Raw genomic sequence first — 10,069 nt, 5'->3', positions numbered from 1 at the left:
CAGAGGATCAAAATAGAGAGAGATTGTAACCCAAAATCATCAAATACAAATATTTGTTTGTGCACGTTGTTCTTGTCTCTTTCGTTTCAGGAATTTTCAGTGTTCACAATAAAATTTTAGGGAGGGTAATTAGCTAAAGTTAAAGTTCAGAAGGAAAATTGACTAATTACAAAAATTTAGGGGAATAATTGGCTAAAGTTAAAATTTATAGAAGAAATTGATAGTTCTATACAAATTCGAGAGGCAAACAAATAAACATTTTTTTTTTATCATATAATGTTGCAAAATAATCTGAATCATCCATTTTTAAAGCCAATCTCTGAAAAAAAGTAACCGAATCCAAAATAATCTCATCATATTGCAAGAATATGTTGTTGGCAAAAAGTAATTTAAGATTGGAATAAAATAGGGTTGAGGAGCTGTGTAAAATCCATTCAAGCTGCCTAGTTGGACAGAAGTCAGCTTTAGCCAACTGATCATTTGACTTTTCACCATTGACCACAAGGGGAAAGTGGCTCCAAAGGGTCCCACCGCCAACAATTCCAAAACTAAAACCTGACTGTTAATTATCAGGGACAGATTGATTGATTAAAAATTGGAAAGCAAAATGCATAAACAAGTTACAACACACCAGTTGGCATAGGATTTGTGAAAGTCAATGTCCTTTTCTCTCTGTTTGTTAACCAGGGATTAGTGTGGGAAGAAGATTGTAGAGAGAGAGAGAGAGAGAGAGGGAGAGAGAGAGAGTTGGCATTGGGGGTTGCCAAATAATCAACACACGAATATGATTTGGTTTTACCAAGAATCTGAGTGAATGAGAGCATTTGGTGTAGAGGTGGTGGTGGGCTTGCTTTCCCATTAAATGTGCTGCTGCACTGGCAGTTGACGTTTGGTGGGGTTTTTTGAGCTGGAAGGAGTTGCTTCACTCGGCCACCGCTTCCTTTCAAATGGGGGTTTTCCGATCTCTGTAAAGATACCACCTTTCTGAAAATTCAATCCAAATCTCAAAAAATAAAGATTTGGGTTTTCTTAATCTCCCCCAAATCTCAATTCTCATAAGAGGAATTAGGGTTTCATGCATTTTTCACTATGGAAGCCCCTATCCTACTGCGCTGCTCTGTTCCTGGACAGGAAGAGCAGCACCAGCGGGAAGAAAAGCGGGTCGGATTCGGACTCCGACGCCAAGAGAAACCCGTCAATTCTCCGGAAGATTCAAGAAAACAAGCTCAGAGAGGCTCTGGAGGAAGCTTCGGAAGATGGGTTTCTCTTCAAATCTCAGGACATGGAGTCTGAGGCCATTGCCAACCAGGACGAGGGGATTGGACGGTCCAGATCGCTCGCCAGGCTCCATGCTCAGCGGGAGTTTCTCTGTGCCACTGCCCTTGCTGCTGACCGGATTTTTGAGTCTGAAGACGCCATCCCTGACCTCCATGAAGCATTCACGAAGTTCCTTACCATGTACTCGAATTACCAGTCTTCGGAGAAGATCGATCAGCTGAGGGTAGAGGAGTATGCACATTTGTCTCCAAAGGTATGCCTTGATTACTGCGGTTTCGGGCTTTTTTCGTACCTTCAGACACTGCACTATTGGGATTCTTCAACATTTAGCTTGTCTGAGATAACTGCAAATTTGAATAATCATGCACTTTATGGCGGTGCTGAGAAAGGCACTGTGGAACATGATATAAAAACTAGGATTATGGATTATTTAAACATTCCTGAGAGTGAATATGGTCTTGTTTTTACTGTGAGTAGAGGTTCTGCATTTAAATTGTTGGCCGAATCGTACCCTTTTCATACGAACAAGAAATTGTTGACAATGTTCGATTATGAGAGCCAGTCTGTGAATTGGATGGCTCAGAGTGCTAGAGAGAAAGGTGCAAAGGTTCACAGTGCTTGGTTTAAGTGGCCAACATTGAAACTCTGCACCACTGATTTGAGAAAGGAGATTTCGATTAAGAAGAGGAGGAAGAAGGATTCTGCGGCCGGGCTTTTTGTGTTTCCGGTACAGTCTAGGGTTACTGGGGCCAAGTATTCTTACCAGTGGATGGCACTGGCTCAGCAGAACAATTGGCATGTCTTGCTTGATGCAGGGTCGTTGGGTCCAAAGGACATGGATTCACTTGGACTGTCCCTTTTCCGGCCTGATTTTATTATCACATCGTTCTACAAGGTTTTTGGGTTTGATCCAACTGGATTTGGATGTCTTCTGATTAAGAAGTCAGTAGTCGGATGCCTTCAAAATCAGTCAGGGTCAACTGGGTCTGGAATGGTGAAGATTACCCCTGAATACCCATTATATCTTAGTGATTCGATAGATGGTCTGGATAAATTAGCCGGAACTGAGAATCATGAATTAGCTGATGATGGTGAGATAACTACTGAAACTCAGCAGGGAAAGCCGATGCCTGCTTTCTCTGGAGCATACACATCTTCTCAGGTGAGGGATGTATTTGAGACTGAGATGGAGCATGATAACAGCTCTGACAGGGATGGGACGAGCGCCTTATTTGAAGAAGCTGAGAGTGTCTCAGCTGGGGAGGTTATGAAGAGCCCAATCTTCAGTGAAGACGATTCATCTGACAATTCGTATTGGATTGATTTGGGTCAGAGCCCAATGGGTTCCGACCATTCTGGTCAGATAAACAAACATAAGATTGCCTCGCCTCTGCCTCCATTTTGGTTTTCTGGCCAGAAGAATCGTAAGCAAGTTTCCCCAAAACCTGCTTCTAGGCTGTATGGCAGCCCCATATTTGATGATAAAAAGGTAAACTCAGGGCTACACGATGACTGTCATGTGTTATCATTTGACGCCGCTGTCCTATCAATTTCTCAGGAGCTGGACTCTGTCAAGGAGGTCAATGAAGAACAATTTGCAGAAGCAGGTCCCACTTCACGAAATGGTAAAAGGGCTTCTGATCAGTGTAATGGAGAGATCCAAGAAGAATGCGGAACCATTGAACCCTTGTCCAATGGGTCACTGTTGAATTCTGGCACAAATGGATTTTGTCACGAAAATTCATCTTCCACTTCTCAGCATCAGAACCTAGAAAATGGATCAACCGTTGAAAGTTGCAGAGAGATTAGAGGTTGCACCATAAGAAGAGAAACTGAAGGTGAGTTTAGGTTGTTAGGGAGAAGGGAGGGGAGTAAATTTGGAAATGGTAGGTTTTTTGGATTGGAAGAGAACGAGCAACCAAGCCGGGGGAGAAGGGTGTCCTTTAGCACTGAAAAAGACCATGTAAGCCATAATCTTGAAACAGGAGAAATTTCTGTGACTAGTCTGGAGGATGAAGATTCCGCTAGTGATGGGGAATATGGTGATGGGCAAGACTGGGACAGGAGGGAACCTGAGATAATATGTCGGCATCTTGATCATGTCAATACGTTAGGTCTCAATAAAACCACCTCCCGGCTTCGATTTTTGGTCAATTGGCTTGTGACCTCTTTGCTACAACTAAGATTGCCTGGATCAGATGGAGACAAAAGAACAAATCTTGTTCACATCTATGGCCCAAAAATAAAATACGAAAGGGGAGCAGCTGTAGCTTTCAATGTGAAAGACCGGAATAGAGGGCTAATCAATCCAGAAGTTGTACAGAAACTGGCTGAAAAAGAAGGAATCGCGCTTGGCATTGGTTTCCTCAGTCACATACGAATCATGGATAGTCCAAGACAGAAAAATGGAGTTTTGAATCTTCAAGATACTACCCTTTGCCGGCCAATGGAGAATGGCAGAAATGGTAGAAAAAGCGAGTTCGTACGGCTTGAGGTTGTTACAGCTTCTTTGGGATTCCTAACCAACTTTGAGGATGTTTACAAGTTATGGGCTTTTGTAGCAAATTTTCTTAATCCAACCTTTATCAGAGACGGTGGGCTGTCAACTGTCGATGAAGAATCTGAGACGAAATCTGTTACATCTGTCAATGATATTGTTCAAAGTTGAGAAAGAAAATGACCTATTTTACATTGAAACTTATTGGTTACCGCTGTCTGGATATCCGAGCAGACGACTTCCATGCCGAAAGGGTGGAATGGCCTTAGTTCCTGACTTTTCTGTGTGGTTGCATTCTTTTGTTCTTCCACAAATAGCTCATCGATGCAGGTAGATGACTTTGTTAACCTCTGTATTCTCCTCTTTTGCCCTATTATTTTTTTACTGTAGATTTATTTTACTTTGTTTGCTATTTTCTGCTAGAAGGAAAGGGTTGTTGTAGAGTTGGTCTAGCAGAATTAGATTGGAATTGTTCCCATTACTCACTCTGCTCTTGTACAATTCATGGTATAATTGACTTATTGCAAAAGAAGATTCATGGGTTTTGCACTCTTTTTCTTTTTAGCATTGTTCTTCTGAACATGTGTGATAAGTTTCACCCTAGGGACTTGGAAATCCGGCCAACCGAGCTGGCTAATGACGGTTTGGTTTGATCCGATTGTCTTCGGTGTTTTTCCGTAATCTAATTGAACCGAAACCGACGATGGCGTCCGTGGTTAAAATATGTAGAGGACAGCGATACCTTTATCTTACCTTCGATTTCATTAATAAATGTAGAGATAACAACTATGACCACAATAGTTGAAAGCAACTTGTGCCATACAGAATATAACACGTGGATTGGTTATGGTTATATCACGTGACTGTGTTACAAACCACACTATAGTTTCTCGGGGGATGCTCTTCTGGCTTGATTCCACAGGTTGCTTTAGCATAATGAACTAAATTAGGTCATACCAATTTCGTATGAAGACCTTGTGAGTGACACTTGTTTCCAGCATCTAGACTCTCGGTTGCTGATCAACACCTTTATAAGAAATAGGATCTATGATTCCATCACCTTTATAAGAAATGCAGACTCCAGTGCCGACTCCTTGCACTGGAGGTACCTGTTTTCCTCCACTATATCTGTTGTTAAATTCAGCAGTACCGGACGATTTTGGTCATAAATTGTAAGTTCACGAACCCGTGCGATCCATTTTGCAGATTCCCAAACTCCAAATCTGAAACATGCCACTTTCTGACTTGTGAAAATCCTAAACAGTTGAAAAGTGAAAATAACAGAGGGTAGATGAAAAATTACCGTGTATTGAAAGATGAGGAGATCATGACAGCTGGATAAAGAACATCCTTCTGGATACTGTCATAAGGAGAATAGTCACGTATGGCATGAAAATCATCAATGTCCCCAGGGTATCCAAACTCTTCATAGTCAGCAGCTGTAAGTGGTAAAATGGGAGAGAGAAGAGTGTTTGTTGCGTCTAAAAATGGAACCTGAAGCACAGAGGAAATGAATTAATTTATAAAGATTATACGAAGAAATTCAGCGTGACTATGTATTTATTTACTAAAAAAATAAAGAATGAAATGCCTCCTTACAGACATATGCTTGCAAAATGTCAGTTCCCAATGTATTAGTTTCCTTCAAATTTCAATTACCAATGATCTTTCAATTACCAAATTACAATTGTCAACAGAATATCATGACAATCTCTTCGTGCTGAGAAGCAAAACAAAACTAGACCCCGAATTAGAAACAACTAAGTTTATTTAACCAAAGCAAACCACACTAAAACCGTACAAAAAGAACTAATGGGTAACCTAAAAGACAATTAAAATTAAAAGTGGAAGACGATCCATGTTTACCTTCAAAATTGCAGCCTTGAATAAATATGGGGTTTGATTGATGGCTGAAGCAACCACGAGTCCTCCAGCACTATGACCCCATCCAGCAAGCTTGTTTTCATGGACAATTTCTTTGTCAACAAGGAATTTGGCACAGGAGATGTAATCTTTGATGGAATTCATCTTCTTTGTACACCTTCCATCATGGTGCCACTTCTTTCCTCCACCTCCTCCGCCTCTGGAAATATTATCCAAACATGGTTAGTAGGCAATCACAAGGCTATTAGGAAGGAAAACTAATGTGACTTTTGCAGTGCATCAGATGCAAACTACACCCCTACCTCCACAGAAAAATTTTAGTTAAAAATTTACCAAGTTTATTCGGTATGACTGAAACTAAGCCTGGAATAACTTAGAAATGGTATTCAACACAAACCAGACCTAACGTCAGCATACGCAATGGTCCAACCACGATCAAGAAGGCTTTTCAACTCACTCCGCCACCGCTTGTCCAGAAGCTCACCATAAGCTCCATGGACATGAAGCAATCCAGGGTTCTGATCCTCTTTCTTGTTTTTACGGGAGTATACAACAGTCAATGGAACCAAAACTCCATCATAAGAAGATACATTATATTGTTCACAAGCATAAAACTCAGAAAGATCATTCCACAACTGAGCATCATCAGAGTTGGCATCAGTTATAAAATTCAAAGGTTTTGAATTTATGGTCTCCTCGTTGATGCTTTCTATGGAAGTTGTTCCATACAAAACCTGTGTTCTTTCATGAAGAATATTCTGCTGTTGAATGATATTCCACTTTCCATTTGACTGGTCATAATCAACCACAGCATCGGGCATCTGCGAAAGTTAAGAAGATTGAGTTCATAATTTGGACTTTGGACATGGAACACAAATGGATAGATGATTCCAAACACATGTGCACAATGGTAATGAAACCTCATACTCTCCTTTTGGTGCTAACCAGAGTCGTACAAATTCAGTAACCATAAAACAGAATGATGTCTATTGTGAAAACCTTGAACTTCAAATACATTGCAAATTCTAAACCAAACCGGGTAGACAATCAAAATTTTGAGATTAGTTGTTTGGCATAAGGATTAATTTACAGAACCCATTAAAAAAAGGGAGCTCAAATTACAGTCGTGACATTTTAACAACTTTGTTTCTATGATGGAAACACATTATGAAAGCATAAATCTATGGAAGAATCCTGCCAGTCTTTAGAAGTGATCATTGTAACTCACGTACCACAGGTGATGATATTGTAAAGCGCATCACTGATGAATGGTAATCATAATTTGGTCCAGGTGATATTTGCGAAACATATTTTGGAAGGGGCAGGAATTGTGGGTGAAGCTCTTTTAGATGCACTGCCCCCTGATACAGCATGAGGTAAAAAAAAATGAGAATAACAATAGTCAAGAGCATATTTCAAATTCTTTCACATTGAAATTATTGTTAACAATGCATGATGCAGTTGACCTACCTTCCCAGCAGGCAAAGGTAAAGTGACTGAACAAAGTTTAAAGTTTCGCCCTTCCTTTAAAATAACTATTAAGTGTGTATGACTGAAATCAAAATCCTCAAAAACCCAGTCCTTGTCATTGGCGAATACGTTCTGCGGTAAATAAGAAAGTAAATTATTGCCTGGGTTTAACTATCCACATTAAACAAGAAATATCACTCAGATAAAACAGATAATCGAACTGAAATGCTCATACTCGATGCTGGAAAAAAGCTACTAATCAAAATGTCATGTTAATAACAAAGAGAACTGATATAGGGCATATCACAAGGAAATAATCACAAACATTCAAAAGCAGAAAGCTTTGAAATAGAAAAACGAAAGATTGATTTAAAAAAAAAAAACATAATGTAAAGTTAAACCACAGACCTCCCATATTCTTGGACTTGAAGAAGAATCTAGAGGACTACGAAGAAGAAAATGGTAATCGGTTGACTGGCCCTCTTTTGAAGCATCAGTAAACAGATAAAGATATCCTTGATGATGCTCAAGTATGCCATGGGCTATACCTTCACACTCCCAAACCAAGTTCATCCCGGACAATGGATCAGCTGCATTTATCAAAAACACCTAAAAAGAGGTCACAATTACTAATTACTATATCACTTGAACTAAAATTGATGCTTTAGCCTATTACCAATATAAAGTCATCTTCAAAACAATACCTTGGAAGACGTCGTGGAAAAAGTATGCACTGTCACAAACTGGAAATTTTTAGTATGTCGGATGTTAACATAAACATTTTCATCTGGTTCTTCCAGAATCAAAACATCATCATCGGTTGATCCAATCGTGCTACAATATATCCTGATTGATCAAAAAGGCTAGAATTACCAGCATTTTCACTCCGGTACAACAAAATAGCACACGTAAATAGTAGAAATTCGCAAATTACTGACCTATAAGGCCGCTTGTTTTCATCAGTGACAACATAAAGCAATGCCTGCCCGTCTTTGGCCCAAGCCAAATTCGAAACACGCTCTGCTTTCGGCTTACTACACAATGCACCAGAATTCAAATTCCTAACAGATAATCTAAACAAGTCACTCTCCTTATCATACATTGTGTAAGCTATAAACCGATGATCCGGCGATACTTCCGATAACTCTTCGTAAGCATAACCTACACAAAATTCAACTCAAACTAAATTTCCAAACAAAAAATAATAATAATAAAACCCAGCTTTTAACAAAAATTAGTAAAAGATTAGCAATTTACCGCCATATCTTTGTGATTCCTGATTGTAATCAATGAGCTTCTGCTCGATTCTTTTTCCCGAAGTGAAATCGAATCCGGAAGACGGCGATTTGTGTGAAATGAACTCGTCGTTTAAACTCGCTAGTCTCCGGCAGAGCACTGGAAATTGTTTCCCCTCCTCCACGCGCCGGTAGTACAACCTGCAAACGTCTGATTCTCAAGCCGGAAACCCAGAAAATGGACGAAATTGAGGTGATAATTACTGTTCATACCAGGGGCCCCAGCGAAGGGGAGGGGTGGCGAGGTCGGAGGCGATGCGAGAGGCCATCTCGGACTGGAGCTTGCTCTGGAGGCGGTCGGTGCCGGACATGACGGCCTCCGTGTACTTCTCCTCTTGCTCCATGTACATATCCAGGTGCCGCATCGCCACCTTGTCGTTGAGCTTCGACATCCAGTTGTACGGGTCCTCCCACGTGTGGTCGTGGAAGGTGAAGCTCTCGGGCTTCTGCGGCGGCCGTGGCGGTCTCGGTTGCGCTGAGGGGGTCGGTGCCGGCTTCTGGGCCTTGTGGTGGGCCCACCGCAGACGGCGGAAATGGTGGCGGAAGGGTTTTAGGAGGTGGCGCATGTCGGGGGTATGTTGTTGATGGGTTTACGCTCGGGGTTTTATGTGAAGCCAAATTACAAAAATGGGTCTTGTAGTTTGAGTGTTTGTCGTTTGACCATGGGTCTATTGTAAGTTCCGATTTATAACCTTTGGGCGTAAACGTGGGAGAATAAAACGTGAGTTTGGCCGGCAGATTGATGGATTGCTTTGGTGTCCCCCGGTCCACTTGTGTTTTTAAACACTCTGTTTTCTATATAAATTGGATTCCTGTTTTCTACACATAAGCCATGAATTTGTAATTGTGTTAAAGTTGAGGGACCATTACTCTAATTGGGTTAAAGTTGAGGGATCATTGCTCAAATTGAGTTAAAGTTGATGAATCATTTCTTTAATTAAGTTAAAGTTAAGGGACAATTACTACAATTTTTCTCATTTAGGTTTCTATATTTGCCTCTTTATTCAGATGGAAGTTTAACCTGAGTTGACGAAAAAAGGACCACAATGCACGTTTTGATGAGTTAAGAGGCCAATGGGTATAGATTTTAAGTTAAATGACCATTACTCCAATTAGATTATAGTTGAGGGACCATTGCTACAATTTCCTTTATATAAAAAATATCATGGATTTATAAATTCATTAAAATCTTCAAAATCACAATTGAATACAAAAAGGGTAACTTATCATTCTTAACCTTCAACGTTGTTTGGCTAATAAATGTCAAATGTTGATGTGATGGGCTAATGTGCCAATGTCAAATTTTCTCATTTTTCAATTCGTTTGTTTTTTCCTTTTTAATAAATGCTATTATCTACACTAAAGAAGCAAAAAGTTTAAGTTAAGCTTTACATTGGACTAGCAATAAGAGCAAGTCCACCAGAGGCCTAATGTGCCAGCACCCAGTCAAAAAACCAGGCTGGGGTTCAGTCAATCCACTTCAGCCCAGCACATTGGCTGGCACCCAGCCCAAGCCAGTCCTCAGACCGGGGCAAAATGTGCTGAGCTAGAGACCAGCCTACATGACGTCAGGCTAACGTCATGGTCATCAAATCGGTGAGATGAAAACGACCGCCTGAGCATGCCCATTACCTCCATGTCTTGG

General features: G+C 40.6%; 2 protein-coding genes across 4 annotated transcripts; one reads left to right on the top strand and one right to left on the bottom strand.

The window, feature by feature from the left end:
* Positions 1-598: 598 nt before the first annotated feature.
* On the top strand, positions 599-4,307 carry LOC103402552 (uncharacterized). The gene has a single exon (XM_029093775.2). It carries the CDS (start codon positions 1,076-1,078, stop codon positions 3,944-3,946), a length of 2,871 nt encoding a protein of 956 aa, XP_028949608.2. The 5' UTR covers positions 599-1,075; the 3' UTR covers positions 3,947-4,307.
* Positions 4,308-4,518: 211 nt separating this feature from the next.
* Positions 4,519-9,113, bottom strand: LOC103402541 (uncharacterized). 3 transcript variants are annotated; one of them, XM_029093778.2, is made up of 11 exons: positions 8,638-9,113; positions 8,387-8,565; positions 8,068-8,290; positions 7,834-7,975; positions 7,538-7,738; positions 7,130-7,261; positions 6,892-7,020; positions 6,062-6,480; positions 5,642-5,858; positions 5,079-5,269; positions 4,519-5,015 (listed from the first exon to the last, which is right to left on the bottom strand). In XM_029093778.2, exons 1-11 carry the CDS (start codon positions 8,988-8,990, stop codon positions 4,916-4,918), a joined length of 2,286 nt encoding a protein of 761 aa, XP_028949611.2. In that variant the 5' UTR covers positions 8,991-9,113; the 3' UTR covers positions 4,519-4,915. The 3 variants fall into 3 exon arrangements, with proteins under 3 accessions (XP_028949611.2, XP_028949610.2, XP_070669789.1); XM_029093777.2 differs by having other exon boundaries at positions 4,519-4,998; positions 8,638-9,110; XM_070813688.1 differs by having other exon boundaries at positions 4,519-4,998; positions 7,538-7,719; positions 7,834-7,862; positions 8,638-9,110.
* Between the last annotated feature and the right edge of the window lie 956 nt (positions 9,114-10,069).

Source organism: Malus domestica, chromosome 15, assembly GCF_042453785.1.
Source record: "Malus domestica chromosome 15, GDT2T_hap1".
In the NCBI taxonomy this organism is placed as follows: Eukaryota; Viridiplantae; Streptophyta; class Magnoliopsida; order Rosales; family Rosaceae; genus Malus; species Malus domestica.
This window is presented reverse-complemented; position numbering and strand designations above follow the sequence as displayed.

Coding starts and splice junctions, on each gene's coding strand:
- LOC103402552 (XM_029093775.2), top strand. CDS start 1,076: ATGCATTTTTCACTATGGAAGCCCCTATCCTACTGCGCTGCTCTGTTC.
- LOC103402541 (XM_029093777.2), bottom strand. CDS start 8,990: ATGCGCCACCTCCTAAAACCCTTCCGCCACCATTTCCGCCGTCTGCGG. Junction 8,566..8,637: donor CCCCTTCGCTGGGGCCCCTG/GTATGAACAGTA, acceptor AGACGTTTGCAG/GTTGTACTACCGGCGCGTGG. Junction 6,481..6,891: donor TTACAATATCATCACCTGTG/GTACGTGAGTTA, acceptor TAACTTTCGCAG/ATGCCCGATGCTGTGGTTGA.